The sequence below is a fragment of the Carassius auratus genome, chromosome 23 (assembly GCF_003368295.1).
Source record: "Carassius auratus strain Wakin chromosome 23, ASM336829v1, whole genome shotgun sequence".
Classification (NCBI taxonomy): domain Eukaryota; kingdom Metazoa; phylum Chordata; class Actinopteri; order Cypriniformes; family Cyprinidae; genus Carassius; species Carassius auratus.
The window spans coordinates 3,286,786-3,313,086 of NC_039265.1; the positions used below are offsets into that span (position 1 = coordinate 3,286,786).

The 26,301-nt window shown below is 40.0% G+C and overlaps 2 protein-coding genes across 7 annotated transcripts; both read left to right on the forward strand.

The window, feature by feature from the left end:
• The first annotated feature begins 6,206 nt into the window (after positions 1 to 6,206).
• si:ch211-10d23.5 lies at positions 6,207 to 9,684 on the forward strand. The gene is made up of 6 exons (XM_026199239.1): positions 6,207 to 6,429; positions 6,704 to 6,732; positions 6,931 to 7,083; positions 7,165 to 7,287; positions 7,513 to 7,539; positions 8,851 to 9,684. Exons 2-6 carry the CDS (start codon positions 6,723 to 6,725, stop codon positions 9,612 to 9,614), a joined length of 1,077 nt encoding a protein of 358 aa, XP_026055024.1. The 5' UTR covers positions 6,207 to 6,429; positions 6,704 to 6,722; the 3' UTR covers positions 9,615 to 9,684.
• A 559-nt stretch (positions 9,685 to 10,243) lies between these two features.
• On the forward strand, positions 10,244 to 26,167 carry LOC113040998 (lethal(3)malignant brain tumor-like protein 1). 6 transcript variants are annotated; one of them, XM_026199245.1, is made up of 23 exons: positions 10,244 to 10,320; positions 11,179 to 11,336; positions 11,615 to 11,781; positions 13,234 to 13,360; positions 14,072 to 14,101; positions 14,311 to 14,476; positions 14,617 to 14,746; positions 14,862 to 14,910; positions 15,962 to 16,053; positions 16,202 to 16,306; positions 16,375 to 16,510; positions 16,726 to 16,817; positions 16,898 to 17,049; positions 17,420 to 17,496; positions 18,621 to 18,706; positions 18,794 to 18,904; positions 19,469 to 19,607; positions 19,686 to 19,773; positions 19,928 to 20,122; positions 20,229 to 20,278; positions 23,758 to 23,915; positions 24,552 to 24,614; positions 25,412 to 26,167. In XM_026199245.1, exons 1-23 carry the CDS (start codon positions 10,274 to 10,276, stop codon positions 25,544 to 25,546), a joined length of 2,553 nt encoding a protein of 850 aa, XP_026055030.1. In that variant the 5' UTR covers positions 10,244 to 10,273; the 3' UTR covers positions 25,547 to 26,167. The 6 variants fall into 6 exon arrangements, with proteins under 6 accessions (XP_026055030.1, XP_026055031.1, XP_026055025.1 ...); XM_026199246.1 differs by having other exon boundaries at positions 14,617 to 14,740; XM_026199240.1 differs by having other exon boundaries at positions 14,617 to 14,740; positions 19,469 to 19,773.
• Positions 26,168 to 26,301: the final 134 nt, after the last annotated feature.

A 26,301-nucleotide genomic window follows, 5' to 3' on the forward strand; every position in this document is an offset into this window, starting at 1 on the left:
AGTTACTCACAGCAGACACCTTCTCTGGATCAGTGGCCACACCTTCTTTGGACACGCGATGTCCCAAGTACTGCACTTCCTTCCTGAAAAAGTGGCACTTACTCAGCTTTGCCTTAAGCCCTTTCTGTTGGAGTCGGCTAAGGACCATCTCCAGTCTCTGCAAGTGCTGGGCCACAGAAGAAGAAAAGATTATGACATCATCCAGATATAAAAGAACTGAGTGAAAGCTCTGATCACCAAATATTCGCTCCATGAGCCTCTGAAACGTGCCGGGAGCATTACATAGCCCACGTGGCATCCTTTCAAATTCAAACAGGCCAAAGGGGGTACAGAATGCAGTTTTTGGCTTATCCTTCTCAGCGACAGCAACTTGATTATAGCCACTAGCCAAATCTAGAGTTGAGAACCTCTGGGCCCCTGACAAGGCATCCAACGACTCCTCAATACGAGGTAATGGGTAGGCATCCTTTCTTGTCTTGGCGTTAAACTGACAGTAATCATTTACATTTTACATTTATTCATTTAGCTGACGCTTTTATCCAAAGCGACTTACAATTGCTATATATGTCAGAGGTTGCACGCCTCTGGAGCAACTAGGGGTTACATGTCTTGCTCAGGGACACATTGGTGTCTCAGTGGATTCGAACCCGGGTCTCTCACACCAAAGGCATGTGTCTTATCCACTGCGCCAACACCACCCCTACATCGACACACATCCGCAGCTCTCCAGTTTTCTTTTGCACCAGGACATTGGGTGATGCGTAAGGGCTGCTACTCTCCCTGATCACTCTGCTGTCCAGAAGCTGTTTTATGTGGTCCTTTACAGCCTGCCACTGTGTAGGGGGTATTCGCCTATATCTTTGTCGGACTGGGGCATCATCTAAAAGAGGTATCTCATGTACAATCTCATCAGTGCAACCCAGATCTCCATCATATCTAGCAAAGACATCACTATACTTCTTGAACAGCTGTTTTGCTTGGCCCTCCTCTTCAGGTGAAAGCTCTGACCAGTGTAAAGCTGCAAGAACTGCTGAGATGGAGGCAGGTGGCCCCCCAGCAGTATGTATATTAACTAGGGCAACATCACCATTCTCCCCTTCAAACTTCAGCTCCTCTGCCTGAATGTCAACCACTGAGTGCAACATCCCCAGCACCTGCTTTGAGTGGACAGTAGCACCAGTGGCTCCTACATTTACTACAGGAACATATGTCACGCCATTGGTAACACTGAGTAGCGACGGGGACAACAGCAAACCTGGGGCAAGATCGGAGCCTCCAGGTTCCAACAGCATTGTGGCAGGTGGCGTATGTGGGACTTTTGGGCAGGTGACTTTAATAATAACTTTAATAACTTAAACTTAAGTGACCCAGCTGGGATGAATTCCCCACCCCTTTCTAGGACCCGCACCTGACCCTCATGAGTTAAATGGCAAACATCTTGGCGGCGACAGTAGCGGAGCACAGACTCCCAACAGGCCTCTGCCTTAACAGCACCTAGAGAAGCAAATAATTCCTCACCCTGTTGTGCAAACAACTCCCTATAACACTGAGAAATGACATTCATTCCTAACAGCCCAGGAATGGAATGTTGTAGTGTGCCAGGGGCATCCTTCACCACCAAAACCCCCCACCCTGGAAAGGTTCTACCCAGTACCTGGATATCCATCTCTAAATATCCAACATAGGGGATATTTAAACCATTTGCAGCTTTTAATGCCAACCACCCACATGACTTGAGCCTAGGTGCTCCCCAATGTTGAAATTCTTCCTTAAAAAGGGACTCTGTGATTGTTGTCACCATAGAACCAGTGTCCAGTAGACACTTTACTTTCCACTACAGGGCATTTACCTACAAGTGAGACTGACTCATCTGAAGAGAGCAGGACCTGATTAGAGGGACTAGGATTGTTTATCACAGTGCTTGGATCAAAATGATGCATACCTGACTGTCCTGTAACTGCAGGATTTTCCTCGGGCTGGACATTGGGTAAACTGGCTGTTTGCTGCCTCGGTCCCTGTCGACACTGACGGAGGACATGCCCAGGCTTACGACATCGGAGACAGATGGGTTGGCCTTCTGGGGTAAACTGGTAATTGGGGTTATGAGGACGAGAAGTAGGCTGGTTTAACACAGATTCTATCTTAGACTCAGTAGTATTTTATTAATCTGTGACTGCTGTTGGTTAAGCTGTTCCTGCAAGACAGAAACTTCAAACCCTTTTCCCACCCCCACTGCATGACAAGCCTCTTCAATACTTAGATCCTCCCCACAGTGGTGAAGCTCGGCTCGAGTTTGTCCAGATGGGCGCTCACCCTCTTCCATCCATCTAATTGCTTCATGCCGTAGTGCTATAAAAGCAACAGCCGGATTTTGACGCACAATGCTCTTTAGCTCTCGTCTTAAGGAAACATCACGTACATGCTCCATGAACTGATCTCTGACTAACATATCTGGGTCTGTCAACCTATTAGGGTAAGCACGTTTGATTTCTTCAATTAGAGCCCACAAACAGTGAGAAAATTCTTTTAACGACTCCCCATTTTTCTGTTTTCAGTCAAAGAATTTTCTTTGCAGGCTGACAAAGGAGGAGGAGGAACCATAAACTTCTTTTAAAAAGTTTAAGATTGTAACCGGATTTTCCCGCTCCTCTAAAGAGCGGAATCTGATTTCAGCTTTTGCTTCTCCTTCCAAATGATCATAAAGGAAGAGGGCCTTCTCCCTAGCACTCATATTCCTATCCCTCATGCATGACTCAATATTTTCTATCCAATCATAAATCAATATATCAGATTTAGATTTCGAGCCGGAGAAGTGGGGGCACTTTCTCTCTCTTTGAATATAAACAAAACGTTCTGGTCTAGGTTGTGGACCAGAAAAAATTTGTGAGCCCAAATCGCCACTGGGGGCTTTCCCACCAGCAGTAGTGCCATTACCAGAGGTACCTGCGCTGGCACCTCTTCCTCTCTGAAGTTGTTCATTTGCCACTTGTAATCTCTGCACTTCTTCCCGAAGAGTCAAGAGTTCCTCAGGCACATGTTCCTCCACCTCACTCATCTTACCAGTTTAACAACCTCACTACCACAGAAGAGAATATGGAAAAATGTCAAAGACATGGAAATCAAAAAACACTTCAGTCTAACAGTCTACAGGTCTAACAGTCTAACCAGCACAACTGTTGCTATCCATGACGTTAGTAGACATTGATTGGCCAGACGCGTTTGAAAATGCTCTCATCCGCCATGATTTAAAATGCTGTGTAAACATATTGTAAACTTATTTTGCAAGTATTGTGAACAGCGATAAATATTCGGACGCTGAAGTGCAGGGACTTGTAGCAAATGTAGCACTGGCAGTTGTCGTGGAGATTCTCAGTCCTCCATTCCGTTCTTTCAATCGCTTTATTTATATGTCGACATTCCATGTCCATTATTTTGAAACCCGCGTGACACAACAAAAACACAGCTCTCATCACAGTGTCCTCCATCCTCCTGCTGTTAACATTGTTGTTGTTTGTTAATGTTATTGAATGCCACGCACAAATGACATCGCTGTCGACCGGCTTATGTCACTTACTATTACACACTGTCAGTGCGAATGCAACCCTTTAAATGGTACTGTGAAATAGTTCATGCAAAATTTTCCCAGTACTGTACATTTAGTCCTGGAACTAAAGTGGTGCAAAAGGCCCTATAAATCAGGAAGATAACTTAAATAGCAGTATTTTGTGGTAGAAGTGATGGTTCTTCCATACAAGTAAGGAGTAGAATTTACATTTTGGCTATATGAAGTTTGCACAAAACATCACTTGGCTGAATAATTTCAACACTATCAACATCAATTCCATGTGACAGTGTTAAATCTAGAGTATGATTTTGACAATGTTGGATCCTGAAACATGCTGTCTAACCCCAACAGAGTTCAGAATGTCTATAAATGCTGATTCCAATGCATCTGTTCATTATCAACATGGATATTAAAATCACCAACTATTAAAACTTTATCTGCAGCCAGAACTAACTCAGATATACAAACCCAATTCCAAAAAGTTGAGAGACTGTACAAATTATGACAAAAACAGAATGCAATTATATATTTCAAATTTCAATAATTTATTCAGAATACAACATAGATGACATATAAAATGTTTAAACTGAGAAAATAATTTATAATTAGTATAATTTTAAGGGGAAAATAAGTTCATTTTAAATTTCATGGCATCAACACGTCAAAAAATTTGGGACAAGGCCATGTTTACCACTGTGTGGCATCCCCTCTTCTTTTTATAACAGTCTGCAAACGTCTGGGGACTGAGGAGACAAGTTGCTCAAGTTTAGGAATAGGAATGTTGTCCCATTCTTGTCTAATTCAGGCTTCTAGTTGCTCAACTGTCTTAGGTCTTCTTTGTCACATCTTCCTCTTTATTATGCACCAAATGTTTTCTATGAGTGAAAGATCTGGACTGCAGGCTGGCTATTTCAGTACCCGGATCCTTCTTCTACACAGCCATGATGTTGTAATTGATGCAGTATGTGGTCTGGCATTGTCATGATGGAAAATGCAAGGTCTTCCCTGAAAGAGACGACGTCTGGATGGGAGCATATGTTGTTCTAGAACTTGGATATACCTTTCAGCATTGATGGTGCCTTTCCAGATGTGTAAGCTGCCCATGTCACACACACTCATGTAACCCCATACCATCAGAGATCCAGGCTTCTGAACTGAGCGCTCATAACAACTTGGGTTGTCCTTGTCCTCTTTAGTCCAGATGACATGGCGTCCCAGTTTTCATTTTTAGATAGCTTTTGCAGGAAAAGAGTGGGGAGCAGATAGAGATGTTGTAATTGTTAACAATATATCAAGCCCTGGTTAGATCTATACTTGATTATGGATGTATGGTGTATGACGGAGAACACATTTCTAAAGATGTACTGAAGTCTCTCTGCGATCATATTGTGCAGCCCTAGAATGAAGTGTGTCTCCAGTATAGTTTCAAATTGATCAAGAATTACAATAATAATTACTATTATTATTTGTATTGTTATTTCTTCCTGTTATTTCATGTTATTATTATTTTTTTTTTTCTGTTCATAAGTCAGTTTGTAAATAATAGCTAATATAACATTACTGCACAACAGCAATGTACCGGACATGGTGCTATACATTTAAATTGTTATGCGCCAAAAAAATAAATAAAAAAAACTAAAGAAGATATGGTACGAATGCATAATTTATCTGGGTTCCTGCAAGTTAATGTTATTAATAATTATTTTTTTTCTAGTGCTTCCGGTCTCTATCTCAATTTTAGTAAGTGTAAACTAATGGCTGTTAAAGACAGTGATTTAATAGATATTTATAACATTCCTGCAGTGTCACATACTTCTGTTTTTCAGTGAATCCCACAAATAATAACAGAGCTATCCGTACTCTTTTACAAAGAGAAATTGTTACTGTACATTATGTTATATCTCATTGGGTCTCTTTATTGAATGGAAAACTTATTTGCTGGAGAAAAGTGTGTTTGTTACCGCAGAAATATCATCTTAGAAATAAAATTAAATACATTTCTTATAAGCTTATTCATAGAATTTATCCAGCAAACAATTATTTACAAAAAATTAAAAAAGGAATACATGTAAACTGTATTTTTTGTAATGAATATGAGGAGACTGCCTTACACTTATTTTGGCACTGTACATAGCTACACTGGTGTAAGGCCCTGACCAAGAGAAACAGTACTTTTACTTAATTAATTTAATTATTCTATTGACCAAATTTCACATTCATAAATGTACATTTACCAAAAAAAATAAAATAAAAAAAAAATAAATTATGGATTTGTTCACTGAAATAAATATATACTTATAATAAGTATAAGTAATATATATATATATATATATATATATATATATATATATTGACAGTATCAACTCTGTGAATAGAAAACTGCAAGAACGTTTTTATATACATGTGTATGTGTATCTTGTACTTTTGTTTTGAAATTGTATACATTCCTCCCCCTTGCAACTGTTTTTGTTTGTTGTAATTTGTCTTTCTTTTCTAATTTTTATTTTGTTTTATTTTATTTTAACGTTGTTTTCTTGAAAAAATTGTCTATTATTGTTTCTTGAATAAAATAAATAAACAAATTCCAGCATATGCCTCACACTTCCACTAGGTGGCGGAATATGCACCAAAAGCTGGTTTGCGATCGCCAATAAACATCAAAAGAAGAAGAAGACTCAGCGTCGCTCAGCTGTTAATTTGTTTTTGTTGTCGCTTGTTTTTATTTTTTATGTATATGTATATATATATATATACATATATTTCAAGCTGCAGTTGGTCGATGTTCTTAAAATAGCGGTGTCATCTTTAGAGAACCTGCATCGAGAGGTTTGACTGATCTCCATCCACACATCTGCTCGTGGCAGGCGAGTAACTCAGATATATCTTTGTTTATATGGTTCTAGTAAACGGTTTAAAGGATATAACTATTACCCAAACCTCCAGGATTATCATAGTGTACATCAAGTACACTTGATTCGTCTTTCGTTTAGTTTCGTTATTTATTTTTGGATGGTCATGTTAATAACCAAATCTGCATAGTTTTACTGTCGTAACAATAATAGTATGTTGTTGTATTGTTTTTCAGAGCACATAAATAGTATTTGGTACTTATTAAATGTCTTTTGATTGTATTTTCAGGCTCTGGAAGTGAGCAGTCATGGCCGCTGGTGAGTTTAATGCTTTGTGTTATAATATAAATGTTCCTTAGGTTCTCTCAGGCATGTCCTGTGGGGTTTAAAGTGCTGAATTGTGATTTCTGGGTAATTTAAGGTCTCTGGTTAGCATCAGTGTGAAACACTCATAACTATCAGAACACATTCCTCTAGAGGTTGGGTCTCTCAGCTTGTGTTTGACGTGTCTCACAGAGCGAGCGTTTGTGTTCGAGGATGAAGAGGAGCTGTTCAGCGTGATGAAGGATATGGACTGTCTCTACTGTAGGATTCCAGTCACTGCGTCTAAACATCACCTCAAAAAGAAACATCTCAGATTCGCTATTTATTATAAAGACGCAGGCATTGGTAAGCGTTTCCTCAAACTCATCTAGCACCCAGTGTTACGGTCCAGCCGCTCTGATGTGTAGTGTTGTGTGTTCTGGACAGGGAAGTTCTCGATCCCCTGTTACTGCTCTGATGGAGGCCATGGCAGGAGTCACTGGCACTGCCCCATGTGTCTAAAAATACTGCACCGCACACAGAATTACAAAATCCACATCACCAACCACGGTTTGTGTCTGTCTCAGTACATTTCTTATTGAGTGGTATTCTTATCATTTAGTCATTTTTCCTAGTTGTGCAGTTTTTACATTCACAGAAATGTGCACAGTATACACATGCTTATTTATTATTATTATTATTATTATTATTAGCATGAATAATGCTAACATTTGAGCTCATCCAAGGTGATTCTTGTTAATTAATATCCTTATATTCTGATCTCATTGACTGCAGGTGTTGAGATGACACACAAATCTTCAGGTGAGCAATGGTATTTCATCACTTTTCAGTCGCACTCATCCATGGTGTCCAACACCACAGCAGTCATCACAGACTGTTTTGTAAAGATGTAGACATGTACTGTATCCCAAAGGTGGTTCAGTAGCTCCGGTAGGAGAACACACGGTCTGGAATTCGCCGTGAGGGCATTGCATCTTGCAACGTGTGAACTGTGTGCCTCGTACAGCACTACACTATTGATAACAGACAGGGGACCTTTTATGCTAATGTTACCACTCTTAAAGATATAATTTCAGACCGGCTTCCAAGGCATCATAATATAACCGAGAGCCAGGTCTCCAGCCTGCTTCCTCCTCCTCCATTAGTTTTTCTGAGTGATTGTAGAGTGATCAGCTGGTTCTGATGTGTTTGATGGAGGTTGTAGCTGAAGGTGGCCCTCCAGGAACAGGTTTTGGACACCCCTGGTTTAAGATGTGTAACACATTCTCGGTATAAAATGCATGAACATGTTGACCTGTCTGTATTTGTGTGTGCCATCTGAACGGGTGGCTTTTATTTCAAAACTAGTGCTTTCAAACATTTAATCACATCCAAAATAAAAACTTTGTGTACTGTGTATACTTCTTATGTATACACACACACATGCATGTATATGTTTAAGAAAAAAGTTGTTTCAGTTTTAAATATATTATAATATAAACCATATGAATTTAAATATATACATGTCAATATTTTATAAATATATGCTGGGTGAGTGTATTTATACAGACATAATAAATATGCACACACACATAGATTGTGTAAACAAAAGCATTTATTTTGGATGCAGTTAATCACGATTCGTATGTTTGCATACGTTTTTTTTTTTTTTTTGGTTTGTTTGTTTGTTAATTCCTAACACATTTTGCCCAATGTATATTGCATATTTAAATTTGCCGACACACATCATATACTATGTGATTTATTAATTTTCACTTGGTACCATCTTTGAATGATCAGTAATTATCAGTAAAATTGAAAATGAGTACATTTATTGGTTATTTATTGTAATATGTCCTTGTTACAGTGTAATTACACATTTAAGTACGGAGTAATGTTTATTAGCTACATGTACTTACTATATGGTTAGGGTTATTAGGGTTTGGGTTAGGGTTACTTGCATGTAATTATGCATAAGTTAAGTATGCAAGGACACCTTAAAATAAAGTGTTGTTATAACTGAAATAATATTTTCTATAGTACTTGATTTGTGTACTTCGTGCACCTCTGGTCACTGATAGAAACAGCCACATCCCAAAGTGAGATTCGTCTCAAAGTGTTCTCCTCTTCCAGCCGAGCTCCAGCCTACAGCAGTCCCGTTAGAGAGCCCACGAACACGAACGCACATCCAAGACAAGACACCAGGCAACAAGTTAGCGTGCCAGAAGTGTGGGACCATCTTTACCGCCACATCAAATTTGAGACGGCATGAGAGGCTACAGCACGGCCAAGAACAGCAGCCCATTTTATGCATAGATCCCAAAAATGCAATCTATGTCACACCCAAGTATCTGCACGGACCCAGAGTGCCCATTCACATCCGCAAATCCTTCACCTTGCAGATTCTGCTGTGTGAGCTGGAGGAATGCTGGGATTTCATGAAAGCGCAGGCCCAGAGCGGGAATCCTGGGAGGGAATGCCGTCACCTCGTGAGAACGAATCACGCTCAGCACTATGTTCCTCCTCCACCGCTGAGTGTCATCTCTCTGGAGGAGATGAGCCACAAACACCTCCTGTCTGCATCCGAGAAACACCAGTGCCAGGAGATGAGCTCCAGGGCAGCTGTACAGGGGGTGGACTGTGTCTACCCTGTTTTTTGGGACGAGCATGACCTTTCAGAGAGATGTGTCTTCTTTTCTGTGTACACCGACCTTGAGGACAAATGGTGTCAGTTTGGGAGGACACGGGTCTCGTTTGACACCAAGTGTGGCCGCTGGAAGTGTCTGTGTCAGCACAAAAGAAGCCGCTGCGTCCACAAGTGTTTGTCCATGTGGTGGCTCTTCCAGGAGCGTCCCGAACTGTTGCAGGCGGACATGGATGGAGAGGACCTCTGCTAGACTCCACATCTGTCAGAACTGCTGTCAGTTTTCTGTCTTTACTCAATAAAAACACTGGACGTAACCTTTATTTTGGCTTGTAGTTTGTTAACGTTTTTGTTAAGTGGATCTTATCTATGTTTGAACAGCTGAGATAAAAACTGTCTAGATGTACATCATCCCACTTATTACACGGCTAAAAAGATTTGTTTTTACCATATATGTTGAAATTCATCAGCCAATCAGAATCAAGTATTCCACAGAGCTGTGTAATAAATAATAATAAAGAAATTAAAGAAATGCAGGCTTATAGGATGCCCATGTGGTGTGCATAGCATTATTCAGAAGTCAGAAAGAGCTTTATCACAAAGTAGGCTGTTTACACACACAAGGAATTTGACTTGGCACAGGAGCTTCCAGAAGAAAGTACAGACATCGTGCAGACATACACAGGAATTATAAGAGTAATATAAGAAAAACTGATAATTAAATAGCGCTCTATATATAGAAGTAGAAATATAGTTATATTACTAAAATAATTAAAAGCTATATTAAAAGATATTGAAAAAAAAACCTATTATAAAATGACCCTTATAGCAGAGATGTGTTATTTGCGATACACTGTCACATGTGAATGGGTGTAAATGCAACACACTTTCAAACAGGATAGTGCACTCCGGATGCGCGCATGCGCAGAACATACTCCTTCCGAGCAAGACCAGCACTGGTGAGAATAAATTCATGATCTGATCGCCTTCACATTACACCCAATTCATGCCAATCATGTCATTAATATGTGATCGATATAAATAGATGTTTACTTTGCATGCATTTCTGGACACTTATGATGTCGCGCGTTCCATCGTATTTTTCCTTCATGAAATTATTAAATAGCCCTTATAATTAGCAATTAAGCTGTGGTTGTCTTGAAATAACAGCATATGTTTTAATATCGATCATCATAACGGAGCGCATCTGTCTTTTCCTTCCAAATGCATCGGAATCGGATGTTCCTCAAAAAGCAGTCTTTCTGGCAAGAGCGGAATGAAATAATGAATGGTTCGCCTACTTTACAGTTTACTGCACAGGAACATGGACTTCCGCCATTTTGCACTGGTAGAGTAAAGATTATTTTGGGGAGAGGAGAGGATGCGCTGGAACTGATGCTTTTTGACATGGAATGGAAGATTCAGTCACATCACCACCATGCATTATGCATTTTGCATAATCATCACCATCATCACCATCACTGGTTTAATGGATGAGCACCATCACCATGAGTTTATGGATTATGCATCACCATCAGTTAAAATGGTCAACACTATCAGATGATAGATTGAGCATTAACATCATTGTGCATTATCCTGTTTCTCTTTCATTTTTCTTTGTAAAATGAATGACAGAAAATATCCTCCCAAATGGCTAATTGTCTTCCTCTTAAAATATCAGATAAACTCTGCTGTTCCCTTTATTTATTTCAAACATCCACATTCTACTTCTGAAGGACGTTCTCTGCCAGTTTTCCACATGAATAGTGAAATGACTTCTATACTATCACGGGTGTCCTCAATTTCTGTGTTGTTAGTGGTACAGAGCAAAGTCTTGCTATGAGTGCCAAAGCAGACCTGGATGTCCTGCCACATGATGCAGACGTCCCGTCTGAAAGCAGCATCTCTCACGCTCCCAATGACGGTTCTGCACCGCGGCACAAACCCCAGGATACCACCACAATCATCTTTCCAGGTGCTCACGGTTCAATAGAAATCAGTGTAGAATGTTTATGTATTATACTGAATTTCCCATATTTGTTTTTCTCTTTTGAAACTAAAAAGGTAAAATAAATTTGGCTTGCTGTCCAATATGTAATGATAGGGCTTGAGACTCGATCATCTATTTATATTTACTTGCAGTTTGACTGACAGGGTTAAATGAAAATACTCCTCCTGAACAATAGTTCACTCCATTTCTCCATACTTAGAGGTGTTAAATATTGTGGAAAAAAAGTTTTTATTTCCCCAAAGCTTCTGCTCATCCACTGCCAAAAGTGGAGCTGCCTCCAAATGCAATCAAGGCGATTAAAGGCAGTGAACTGGAGGCCGCACCACTTCCTGCTCAGGTGGGAGGGACGATTGTCCATGTTCTGGGCTGGAAGGAGGGGATGGCCATCCTCCCTGGAAGCAATCTGAAGGTGAGCTATATCCCTGTGTTTATGTGACCTTGTATGTGTTGACCTTTAAATAAACTCGAGTTCTTCAAGTTAAAAAACCAGCCGCCTCTGTAGATGTAATGTTACAGTATCTGGGAACAACGAGCTTTAGTTTGATCAATTACATTTTCACATCATGATGTGACAAAGTCTACATCTATGCATTAGCAGACACTTTTATCCAAAGCGATTTACAGTGCATTCAGGCTATACGTTTTTTACCAGTATGTGTTTTCCCTGGGAATCAAGCCCACAACATTTTGCACTGCTAACACAATGCTCTACCACTGAGCTACAGGAACACAAAGTCAGTGATATTTATCTGAAATAAATGTTTAACCATGACATGTTAACATATTCAGTACAATTGCTGAAGATAATTGTGAAACCAAATTCAGGGAGTGGAAAACTAAAAACAGTCATTCCTTTAGCAGATGCTTTTATGCAAAGCAAGTTACAAGTGAGGAATTCTGCAACGAAAGAATTTCATGCTCAATTTCAAGGGATCAGGAAGGTTTTTCCTAACATAATTCAAAGGATAAATCAAATGCCCAAAATGGCACCAGAAGTAACCTGCCATATGAAATGAAAATACAATGCTAAAACAATTTTACAAAATCAAATTTAAAATGCCTGTCAAATGATCAGTTAAATGTCATTTGATCTCCTCATACTGTGAAGCATAAACTCTTAACAAAAATACATATTGTGATTAATATCTGATTTCAATAAACCACAGCAATGCAAAAATAAATAATACTTAAATAATGAATATCTGGAGGAATATCTGAAATGTTAAATCAAATGCTCAAGCAATGTTAAATGCCTGATTCTGTACAGTGTAAATTGGTATGACTTGTGTGATCTTTGTGATGTGGTTTGAGAAGTTAAAATGGTTGCGAATACTACCCCCAACTTCCTGGCTGAAATGGATGGCATTATAAAAAGATTAAGTTGACTGTGATGTTTTTCTTCCATGCCAAGGTGTCTACAAGGCAGGCAGAAGTGTAATGTTACCACAGTTAGGAAACCTAAGTGTATGAATAATAAGTGATTTTGTGTATATTGAGAAGAAGAGAGGGCCAAACACCGAACCCTGAGGCACCCCAGTGTGATTTAGACACTACTTCACTCCAATATACCTTGAAGGATCTGCCTGTTCTTATATCAGATCAGAGGAGGGCAGTTCACGATGACCAGTGCAGAGAGGGAAGCTCTGGTGATTTAAAATGTCAGAAAAACTGCAGACAACTTGCTCTTTCACCAGTCAAAAGGCAATCTCTGCTGAAGTGGATGCAATCTAATCACTGGAGTGGTGAAAGAAAACATTTTACATTACAACAAATAATTATTTAGTGTAGTGAATGCTTCATGAAGGCACTATATATTACTTTTTATTATTGCATAACTATAATGCTACTCTACTTTCTGCAGTTATGTGTTAGTGATACTGGTTCACTGGAAGTGATCAGTGAAGGGAAAATAGGCTCTGCTAACCTGACCACTGAAGGAGCACAGACAAATTCAGCTGAAATGGAGCTCAAACAAGCTGAAAAAACAGGTAATTGTTCATTAGCCCTTACGAAAGGAAAATATATTTACCAAAACATTTCTTAAAATATATTGTGATAAATTGTAATATATTATTTTCCCTTTTTATTTTCTAATATATTATATATTTGAATACATTTAATAATATATTGATGATACATATATAATATATTGCAAAATATACAAATGATTGCCGCTTTCAATATATTGCAATATATTGGAAAAAATAAATATAAGAATATATGCCTAATATATTATATGATATTTTCCAATATACTGCAAAATATTTTTGTTTCATAAGGGAGATGCCTCTGGATTATTACATCATTCTTACATGAATGGCCTAATGATGTTTTGAAGTCTGGCTATCAGTCAGGGTTGAAAATTTACACCAAAGCAGGAGTAAAGATTGGCTTTGATGAGTACATAAAAGAGTTACTTTACTGTTAGCCAGTCTCTTAATTATTATGCTAATTAACACTAAAGTTTGAAAAGAAAAAATGGCTTTATGGTGCAACATGAATGAATTACATTTAAGTTCTGGTTCACTGTAATATTTGGACTAGATACAATCTAAATTCTAAAAATGTTTCACCATCAGTATTTCTATTCTCCCATATATTTCACTTTGCAAATTACAATTGATTTCAGGCAGATTTTTGCAATTATTAAACTTTCTTACATAGCAATATATTTTAAATGGACCCTTAATTTTTTGCAGATCCAGACCCATGGGCTTCTTGGGACAAAGGTTGCAGTCTTCATAGATGAGCAACGTCATGTTATGATATGTCATGATATGTCCTAAAATTTCTTAATTTAATAATATTAAATTATGTTTGAAATTAGTAGCCTAAGCAGTAAAAGTTCAGTAACTATTGAGAAAGTGCATCAAATCTTAAAGCTATTAGCACTTGTCTTTCCAGTAGCACCATCACAAACGGGAATCTTTGCTTGCAGACGTCTCAGTGGGTGGAAATGTCCGGTCTGCTGCCTTTGTGGAGGCCGGCAGACTTCAGAGAGCACGTATGGAGGCTCGGGACGGTCCAGCTCATAGCAAGTGCACTGAGACACCGGCCAAACAGACTTACTTGACGGAGCTACGCGGAGAGACGCTGTCTGAAAAGTAAATGAACTACACATCTATTTAACTCATGCATTATACAGTATAAACATGTATGAGACAGGTTTCTGGTAGAAGTCATGTGCATATTACAGTCAGATGAAGGATACTGAGGTTATTCTTTCAGTATATGGATGCTTTAGTCCTGCAGGGATTGCTGAAGCACAGGTGATCTATCATGAGCATGAGATGCTGAAGCCCATGAAGAAGAGGAAGAGGAGGGAATACAACAGCCCATCAGATGAAGAGTCGGATGCTGAGCCAATGGTGCAGGTCTTTTTCTGCTTTAAATGAATGTCATTATTGTGCTTGATGTGTATTGTTTACATTATCGTGCATTTCATATTGTGCTTTTAATGCAATAAAAAATGAACTTGTGTGATTAAAGGAGGAGAAAGTGGAGGCTTTAAAAATGGATGGCAGACAGAACAAAGCAGGTACGTCATCACACCCCCATGATAAACCGTAAATGTTTTAAGATACCATCACTAAAGAACTAAAGTTAGATTTCATACGCTTACACTCTGCACCCTCACAATTGTCAATTACTGCATTACTTCTTGAAAACTATGTTGCCTTGACTGTCCAAACGCAGGGTTTGTTGTCCTTACCAGTGTGTCTTCATTAGTATATGCAGGTATTCTAATGTAAAGTGACATTGTGTGTGTGTTTGTGTGTGTGTGTGTGTGTGTGGTGTCAAATAATTATTCACAATTAATCACATCCAATATATATAAAAAAATGTTTGCATAATATGTGTGTGTGCTGTGTATATTTATTATGTATATATTAATACACACACATGCATGTATATATTTAAGAAAAATATGTTATATTTGCATATTAAATATATTTATATTTAATATAAATGACACAAATAAAAATATATACACATGTAAATATTGTGTTATATGAGTGTGTATTTAAATATACACAGTACACACACATATAACAAAAGCTTTTATTTTGGATGCGATTAATCAAGAATAATCATTTGATGTTATTATAGTTAACTGCAACAAAAGCTAAACCCAAAACTACAAAAAACATTATGTTAATGTTAATTATAAAAAAATAACATTAACTGATATAAAATGTTAACAAAAACGTTTATTTTTTTTAAAAATCAGCTAGTTGTGTAAACATTTCTCATTTTTATTTAGTTAAAAAGAACTAAAACTAAACAAACTTAACAAAAAATAAATGTTAAAGTAAAAATACCACTGTGACCACTATGAGCTGACAACGAAATATGTATTTACAAGTCTTAAATATTTTCTGTGGTAATGGAGCGCATTCTGCTTTTGAACATTAATCGTACTGATAATAAATTCAATGAAATCTTTGAGTTTTGTGAATTCAGCGTTCTATGAACCTAAACAGAGCATTTGAAAAGATGTCTCATGTAAGTACTTATGAGTGGATCTTCATATATATATATATCTAGTTAAATGTACTAATGCTAACAGCATCGGCGCGTCTCTGTAGGCTCATCAGAGAGTAAGCTGGAGACGTGGTCCTGGCCGCAGTATCTAGAGCAGCAGAAAGCTGTGGCCGCTCCAGCCAGACTCTTCCATGAGGTGGGACTTCTGTCTTTCACTGTAGAGAGTCAATAACACCACTGACACAGCCCTGATCTGTGTCTTTAACATGATTCAGATCAACACGGAGTCAAGATTACACTTTTTATAGTTCAGTTCAGGATTTTCTTCTGTGTCACCGCTCTAGTCCCAGAGGGTTCCCGTGATTAAGAACAGCTTCAGACAGGGGATGAAGTTAGAAGGCATCGACCCCCAGCACCCCTCCATGTATTTCGTCCTGACCGTCGCTGAGGTACGCCCTGGCTCTTATGACTGTGATCTGTCTCTGAGAGCTCATTCTCACCCCGTGCTGCTCTCTAGGTCTGCGGCTTCAGACTGCGTCTTCATTTCGATGGCTATTCTGACTGCCATGACTTCTGGGTGAACGCCAGCTGCCCTGATATCCACCCCGCGGGCTGGTGTGAGAGCACAGGACACAAGCTCTACACCCCAAAAGGTGAATTACCAATCTGTTTCAATGATAGGGGATAACCATAAAAATGTGATAGACATACATACAGTTTCAGGATGAATTATATTCACCAAACAGAGAATAAGAAGTCTCTCCTCTCCTCTTGGCCCTGATCCTCTTCTCTACAGATGTTATAGATGTCCTAACACACAGTTCTATTGTAAATTGATGTCTCAGCTGTTGAACTCTCTTCCCTGCAGGATGTAAAGAGGAGGAGTTTTCTTGGTGCAGCTACCTGAAGATGACGCGCTCTCAGGCCGCGGCGCAGGAGCTGTTCTGTGGCTCAGTCAGAGTGAGTGACACTGAAGCTGTGCTGTGCTGTCTCTCTCACTAAAGCCCTGTCCACATTCAGCTGCTTTTCTGACTCTGCAGCCCGACACACTCTGTGGCTTCGAGGTGGGGATGAAGCTGGAGGCTGTGGACCGCATGAACCCCTCGCTCATCTGTGTAGCCACCGTGACGGACAGAGTGGGCGACCGCTTCCTGGTTCACTTTGACAACTGGGACGACACGTATGACTACTGGTGAGTTACAGCTGCGCGTACATGACGCCACATAAAGAGTTGGGGAAGGAACGCGTTACAATATTGCCTTACTCCCTAAAAAAGTAACTAATTATGTTTCTGACCTCCCTTTCTTCCAGTAGTTTTTCCCTCAGTCATTCCGTTTTATTACACAGAACTTAATTTCTGAATGTATCTGTTTTGTTTGGTTTGTATGTATGGTTAACTTGGTTTGTTACCGACATCTGGTGAGAATTAGATGTCACCTTTAGAGATATATTTACTGAGGATAATGGTGATGTGTTCGGTTCTTCTTTGAGTGGCTGTAGATGGACCGGTGTGTAGTGAATGGGTTTATTATTGAAGGTGAAGTGTTGGTGTGTTCCCGCAGGTGTGATGCTCACAGCCCGTACATTCACCCCATCGGCTGGTGTCAGGAGAGAGGCCTGCCGCTGACGCCCCCTCAGGGTAACACACTCCTCTCCAGCAGGGATCCACTGAACAACACTAAACAGACACCATCACTTTGAAACAAAACCTGTGACCAAATTGTCATTTTGATATTTCAGTGTTGTTATGAACATGGTCTTTACTTGAGTTGTTTCTATAGATGTTCATTGCCTTTCAAAGGTTTGGGGACTTTTTATTATTATTTTTAAATTTAAGAAATGTAGGCTTTTTATCAGCATTGATGTATTAAATTGATCAAAAGATACAGTAAATAGTGTGACAGTATAATGTCGGGACAGTATAATGCCACGAAATATTATTGTGAGCTTTCTATTAATCAAAGGATTGTGGAGGAAAAAAATTATTATGGTTTCCACAAAATATCAAGTAGCACGATTGTTTTCAAAATTGATGAACATCAGAAATACCATGGTAAAATGACTGTACTCTGGCCACTGCACTATGACCAAAGACAGCAATATTCAGTATATGATAACATTTATTCTTAAAATTATTCACAGAAAATCTATTTTATATAGCACCGGTTAAACATTTTGAATAATTCTCTCTCTCTATATATGAAGAAACACACACATACACACACACACACACACACACACACACACATACACATTCATATGCACTACACAAAAAATTCAGCAAAAATGCATTAAATCAACCGAAAGCAACTGTAAAGACATTTATAATTTTACAAAATATTTCAAATAAATGCTGTTCTTTCTGTTCATCTGTCAATCCTAAAAAATAAAATGATAAAAAAAAACAAAGATATTCAGCAGCACAGCTGTGTTCAACACTGATAATAAAATAAATCATCATATTATTATGATTTCTGAAGATTATGTGACACTGAAGACTGGAGGAATGAAAATACAGCTTTGGTCAGCAATAAATTACATAAAAATAAATATACATGTATATATATTTAAATAGAAAATACTTCTTTTAAAATTTTGACAAATGAAGCATCATGTCTTCTTTCAGAATCATAAAAATAGAAGAAAAATCTTGCTGACTCCAGACGTTTGAAGGCTAGTGTAGCTGTATGTGTGAAGGCTCTGTCTGTCTGTTTGGGGGGTGCTTGTATAACAGACTGTCCTGATGTGCTCTTGTCCCGGCAGACTATCCTGACGCTGACAGGTTCTCGTGGGAGAGGTATCTGGAGGAGACGGGCTCCACGGCGGTCGCTCCTGAAGCCTTCACAGTGGTGTGTCACATCGCTCAGTCCTGATCAAATACTCTCACAACTCTTATAATGTCTCAGATAAGGAAAGCGCCTCTTGTGTTTGCGCAGCGCCCCCCGCACAGCTTCCAGGTGCAGATGAAGCTGGAGGCGGTGGATAAGAGGTGTCCCGGGCTGATCCGCGTGGCTACGGTGCAGGAGATCGACACCTACAGGATCAAGGTGAGGAGAACCTCTGCTTCTGGAGACTAGATCCAGCTTACAACACAACAGAAATAAAATCACAACAGCATGCTGTCACTCTTTCAGCTTTAGTTAGTCTGTAATGTTGCTGTTTGAGCATAAAAAAGATCTGTGAAAAAGAATGTGTTTTCGAACAACCTAGTATGAGAGTCTGTTCTAGTACAGCCCCCAAAACAAAATCAAGAAAAATAGGACCCCTTTAAACTATAAATTATTTCTGTGATGCACAGCTGTATTTTCAGCATCATTCCTCCAGTCTCCAGTGTCACATGATCTTCAGAAATCATGAAAATATGATGATTTGCTGCTCAAGAAACATTTCTGATTATTACCAGTGTTGAAAACTGTTGTGCTGCTGAATACCTTTGCGAAAACAATATTTTTAAAATGCTTTTGTAACATTATAAATCTGATCACTGTGTTCTTGCTGAATAAAATAACCCCCCCCCCACATTTTTTTTTTGAAAGTAATGTATGTAAAGCAAATTACTATTTTAAGTATGAAAAATGAGTGTGAATCAAGCTTATTTCTGTTGTCCTTAGATTCATTTTGATGGCTGGAGTCACCTGTATGATGAGTGGATGGATTCGGATCATCCGGACATCCACCCTGCGGGCTGGTGTGAGAGCACAGGACACCCCCTCAAGCCTCCACCCTGCCAGCCCACCGCCCAGAAACCCGGTGAGACACCTCACTCCTCACCCTCATCTGCTCATGTACCGAGTGCTGTGTCAGCTCAGAGTCCCCTGTGTGGTTTAGGTCCCCGGGAGAGTCTGACGGCCCGGCAGCCCAGCTTCTCCTCCGTGCCTCAGCCTCGCAGCACCTCCAAATACAGCTTCCACCACAGGTCAGACTTCAGCCTGCCTTTAGCGCTTTTCAAAACACTTGACAGAAAGTGCAACACCGCTGCTTTAATGAACTGGCTTAAAAATGAAAATGTTGAAATGGTGAGACAAAAGAACAATGCAGAAAACAGAACAGATGAGTTTTCTGTCACTCAGAAAGTGCCCTACTCCGGGATGTGACGGGTCAGGTCATGTGACCGGCCGCTTCACCGCGCATCACTGTTTGTCTGGCTGCCCATTGGCTGAGAGGAACCAGGGCCGGCTTAAAGCAGATCTTTCTGATACAGAAGGATCCAGACGTAACCTGCTGGTCTTCGGACAGAGAGCAAAGAAATCACGCTACCATGGCAGGTACAACAATATTTATGATTGTTGTGTTAATCAAGTATAACTGTGTATTAAGATATTGCTGTTATGTAAACTTTTATTGAAAGTCACCTGTGTTTGCTGTCACCAGGATTGGTCGCCCTCCTAAATATCGCAAAAGTCAGCAGAGAAATTGTCAGAGTGAGTTTAACCTTACTACATTTTCTATATTTGAAAGTTGAAATCAGTGACTGTGTTTGAATGAGCATGAATTATTCCAATTATGTGACTAAATTATATGTAATTATACCAAACTCTAGCACTTTCTATTTTAATTCTGTTTTATCTATTTGTTTTCTTTTTTATTTAGAAACACTTTTGACCCCCTAGTACTAGCATTCTCTGTTCTTTTTCTATTCTTTTGACTTGTTTTAGTTATTGTTTTTTTTAAGACTAGCGTTCCCTATTATTTTTCGTTTCTATCTACTTATTTTCTTTATATTTATTATATAAAGAAACCTTGTGTGTGGTTTTAGACTAACTGTCACAGCACTTGCTGTCAATCGGGTGGAGGCGTTACCCCTTCTAAGGTTGTCTTGACCTTCGTTTCGATCTCCCACGTTAGTGTGGAGACCACTAATGTCTCAGGAAAAAGACACTCGGGAGTGGATGGCATTCGAAATGGTCAAAAATACATGACAAAGAATCGGGTTTAATATTTTTGGAACGCGGTCGGTACGAGAGAGTAAAGCCAAAATGTCCGAAAAAAAGTGCCCACCAAGCCTGCCTGGAGTTCAATCTTTTGGCAGTACTAATATATTCTAAATCCTTGTGGTCGGTCCATACTATAAAAGGAACCCCATATCCTTCTAACCAGTGGCGCCACTCCTCCAATGCCATCTTGACTGCCAACAACTCTCGGTTACCAATATCATAGTTGCGTTCAACAGGGGATAATCGATAAGAGAAAAACGCGCATGGGTGCACCTTGTTGTCTGAGGGAGAACGTTGAGTTAAACAACGCCCCTACCCCCACCTCCGACGCGTCGACCTCCACCACAAACTAACGTGATGGATCAGTGGTGATCAGGATAGGGGCCGAAATGAAGCAGCCTCGGCTGTGTCTGACCACCTGAACGTAGTTTTGGGGGAAGTCAAGGCGGTCAGAAGTGCGGCTAGTTGGCTGAAGTTGTGAATAAAACGCCGGTAGAAGTTGGGGAACCCCAGAAACCTCTGTAGGGCCTTAAGGGAATCTGGACTTAGCCACTCTACCACAGCCGACACGATATACCAAAGAAACGGAAAAGACTGTGCATGAAACTCGCATTTCTTCACCTTGAAAAAAAGCCCATTCTCTAGCAATCTCCTGGAGAGAAGAGGAAAAAATCAATATGTCGTCCAGGTACACATATATGAATTGATCAATCATATCTCGCAGCACGTCGTTGACGAATGCCTGGAAGACCACTGAGGAGTTGGAGAGCCCAAAGGGCATGACCAAGTATTCAAAGTGCCCCCTGGTGGTGTTAAAAGTGGTCTTCCATTCATCCCCCTCCCTGATGCGGACCAAATGATAAGCATTATTTAAGTCCAATTTTGTGAAAATCGATGCTCCCTGCAACCTCTCGAAGGCTGAAGACATCAACGGCAAAGGATAAGTATTCTTTACCGTGATGTTGTTCAGCCCCCGGTAATCAATGCAAGGTCGCAGTGATCCGTCTTTCTTCCCCACCAAAAAGAACCCCGCCCCGCTGGAGAAGAGGAAGGGTGGATGAACTTAGAAGCTAGAGAATCAGAAATATATTTCTCCATAGCCTCCCTTTCTGGAACAGAAAGTGAATATAACTTGCCTTTAGGCGGAGACTTACCTGACAGTAAATCTATGGCACAGTCATAGGGACGATGCGGAGGGAGAGAAGCAGCACGAGATTTACTGAACACTTCCTTCAGGTGGAGGTACTCCGTGGGCACGTTAGACAAATCCACTGCCTCCTTCTGAAACACAGACATAGAAACAGACGGACAAGCAGACACTAGACAAGACTAATGACATTTGCTACTCTAGGTCAGGATGGAATTTAATTGCCAGTCTATCTTGGGGTTGTGTAAGGACTATGGGTGCAAGAAGAGAGTCAAGGATGTAGAAGGAGATGGTTTCTGAGTGGTTGCATGATGTGATGAGGGTGATGTCTTCAGTGATGTGAGAGATGACCAGTAGTCTCTGTCCATTAAGGGTGTGAACCGTGATGTGGTGCGTGAGGGGTCTGAGGGGAATGTGAAATCTGCATGCTAGTGTATTGTCCATTAAATTACCTTCAGCCCCTGAGTCCAGTAGTGCTCGACAGTCGTTAATCTGTGCTGACCATCTTAGTCTTACCGGGAGGAGCGTAGATGATGATGAGGTCTTCTTGGCGGAGATCCCACCCGATAGTAGCCTCATAGTTACTACCGAGCTTGGCCTTTTACCGGACAGATGTAGGCGTGATGACCGGTACCCCCGAAGTAGAGGCACAGACCCAGGGACCTCCGCCTCTCCTTCTCCTCCCGGGAAAGCCGAGCTCGCCCTACCTGCATGGGTTCGTGATTGTAGGAGGGGCTGGCCGCGTCCCCGCCACTGACTCGCACGTCTGTCTGGGCCTAAGGTGTGGCGCTGGGTAGGTTCCGTCGCTCCACTCACGTCAGACGTGCATCTACCCTCAGCGCCAGTTCAATGAGCCCATTGAGTGAAGTAGGAAGGTCCAGGGCGTAGATCTCCTTCTGGATGCGGTCAGCCAGCCCATGCAGGAACATGTCCCACTGCGCCTCCTCGTTCCAATGACACTCCACCGCCAGAGTACGGAACTCGATGGAATAGTCTGAGACGGATCCTTCACCCTGACGTATTTCGGCTAGCATCCACGCCGCCTCCCTCCCGGCGACGGCCCGATCAAAGACCCGCCTCATCTCGGCGGAGAGTGTCTGGAACGAGGCGCAGAATGGATCTTGATTCTCCCACGTCGCCGTTTCCCTATAATGGCACCCTCCCAGTGAGCAGGGTAAGAACAAAAGCCACCTTGGATCGTTCATTGGAGAAGGTTCTAGCCTGAACCGTGCGACCAGTGTCGTTAAGATTCCTCTCCTGGGAGTCCATCCTCCGAGCACTGGCGCTGAGAAATTCCTCCAAGGCAGATGACGCTGCCTCCATAGTTGGTCAGATCGTTCTGTCACGGCTGCAAGTAAGGACAGGAGGCAAATGCGAGTAATGGATATTTATTAGGTTGAGTAATGGTAAGGAGATGATGGCGGGTGATGCAGGGACCTCGACGCCAGCACAGACAGATGAGGAGATGTTTTGAGTGCGCTGGTGGAGGTGGTGGTGGTGGTTAATCCGTGACGATGACTGGTATATATGTGTCATGTGAACATGTTAACCAGATTACCATAAGGTAATATTCTGTTTACTAATAATCTGACTGATGTATTTATTGTTGAGTTATGCAAAGACCTGCTCAGAATTAAGTCTATGTGATTTTGCAGTTCATTGAAAACTGCATGGTTTTATTAAAGACAGTAATAGTCAATAGTTGGTGAAATTACTGTGTGGAATTATGAAAATGACAGCATCTTAATCAGAAGCTCATGTGCATGTAAAGGTGATGGCCATGTTTGTGTGTGTGTGTGTGTGTGTGTGTGTGTTTCAGACATGTCGTCGGAGGGAGTGTACTCGTCTCTCTTCATGACAGCGTTTACAGCGAGCTCGGACCGGACTCTGTCTCTCTGCTGGGAGCAGCACTGTAAGTTACTGCCCGGCGTCGCAGGACTTCATGCAGCTCAAGTGTCCACATGGACTATAGAGGAGGTAATCGCTTCATTCAAACCTTTGCAATTTTTGGGGGTAAAATAAAAACATTTATTAATTTTTGTGTAATAGATCACATGCAGTTATAAAGGATGGCATGCACAAGCCGTTATTTACACATGTACTTTATTATTATATATCCCTTAAGTGCTTCCAACACTTTTATTTTAAATAAAAAAGTTATATATTTAAAATGCATTTATTTCATACTAAGTATAGTTCAAATCTATTAACTGACATAAACATTATAATTAAACTTCATTTGGAGTGCTACTTGTGCACAATGCACATTTCTTAATATTAAGCCTAAAATATGTTTTAATGTCGCTAATGATGAGGATTGTGTGACTTTTAAATAATATAGATGTTCAAAATCCAAGATATCTAAAGTTTACCTGAAGTGTACTTGCAATAGTTTCGTATAAAGCACAATTGTAGAGTATTTTTATTAAGTACAAAAATATGTCAGTGTATTTGTAGCATACTTAACATTACATTTGTTTAAAATACACTGTAGTGTATTTATTTTTCCCTAGGGTAGGACAATAACAGAACAGATGCACAGTTGTGAATTTCTGGGCTGAACCCAGCAAACAAACAACAGTATGTGTTTGTATGATGGCTGTTTATTTGCAGGTCTTTGGATTTGTCAATAATCTTATTGGTTGTGAGGAGCCGGCCCGAATTTTCAAAGATGAAGTAAGTAATTAGCCTCATTAAATTAGAATGACTAATGGTACTTGCTGAAGAAAGCAGAAGTATTATTGTGCAAATTTTTAGTAGATTGACTGTTAAGTCATAATGTTTTAGTAGTTAATAGTTAGGTAACTAGGTTAAACTCTTAGAGTTTCTATATAGGAATTATGTATATGAAGACGCAGTCACGTTTAACTTTGCACATTAATTTCTGGGAGCGTAATGCGTCTCAATTCAATGCTGCAGGATCGGGTATTTGGTTTGAAAGTGACAGTAAATAACTCTAGTATATTGGTAGTGAGCATGGGTACACACCACTAATATTGTCTTTAAAGATCCTTATATATGATATTTCAGGTATGGTGGCCAGGAGGGGACATGTTCAGTTCACGTAATTTTGTTGTGGTCTGCAGTTTAATGCGTAAATAAACCTGTGTGACCATAGCAACCGGGGATTATCAGAGATGGATAAAACATTTTAACATGAAACATTTCATTTAATATTTGTATATTATTATTATTACTTTATTAACTTTATAATATAATAATTTCTTAATTCAAAATAAAATATTAATAAACCCATCTTTGTTTACACATTAAACTGGACATGGATGTTGTTTTTCTTAACATAGCATCTCAAGCCCACAACTTAATATCACGTTCCCTTCGAATTAATATGTGAGCCGAACATGTCCTCTCCCGGCCACTGTATTCAGAGTTTACAGGACTTTAGAGGAGTCTTGTGATACATTTTGTTTCTTGTTAGAGCAGTGGAGGCTCATTGATGCTTTTCTCTGCAGATGATTGATGGAGAGGCCTTCCTCCTTCTGACTCAAAATGATATTGTGAAGATCATGAATATCAAGCTAGGACCAGCATTGAAGATCCACAATGCCATTTTAATGTTCAAGAGCACAGATGAAGGCCTGAAGTGAGCAGACTCCTCGTGCTGTAACCATCCAGTCAGAATCTGTCATCAATCACGTGTTTGGTGTTTACCGTCTGAACCCACCAGAGAGAGAGAGAGAGAGAAGTCCAGGATGAACTATGAGTGACAGAGCAGCCCAGCTGAGCTTTGATGCTGCTTTATTTCTAAAACGAAACCACACATCTTGATCTAAACCCACCGTGCAGGCTTTTACAGATAGTGTTTTTTGTATCTGAAATCTACATTTGTCCCCAGAAATATCAGGGCAGATTTCAGTCGATTGGTGCTACTTTATTCGATCCCTGATGATGTTTATGCACTTTACATGATGAGTCAGTCCAGGGCACTGCTGTCCATTTTTTGGGGAACTTTAACAATATTTGCCCTCAATAACAAAGTGCTCCTGACATTGTGGTGTTCAAAGAGATTCTAGTTTAAAAGCATGATCTATTTTACAGAGATAGTTTGGATTCTCAAATCAATGTTGTTGTTATTTTTCAACTGTATGAATGAGGGGTGATTAGCAGAAGGTCATCTGTGTTTCTCTCTCTGATGGGAAAGTTTGAATAATGTAGAGTTGAGTAACTGTGTCGTTCAGTTCATCAACATGAATAAATGTTTAATTCAAGCACTGTGTTCAGTGGAGTCTGAATATGTCAACTTGTAAAGGAGAGCTGTGCTATTTCTAAGCCACTAGGTTCACAATTTTCAACTGGCAAATGAAAAAACAGCAAAAAAATTGAATAAATAAACACTTAAGAT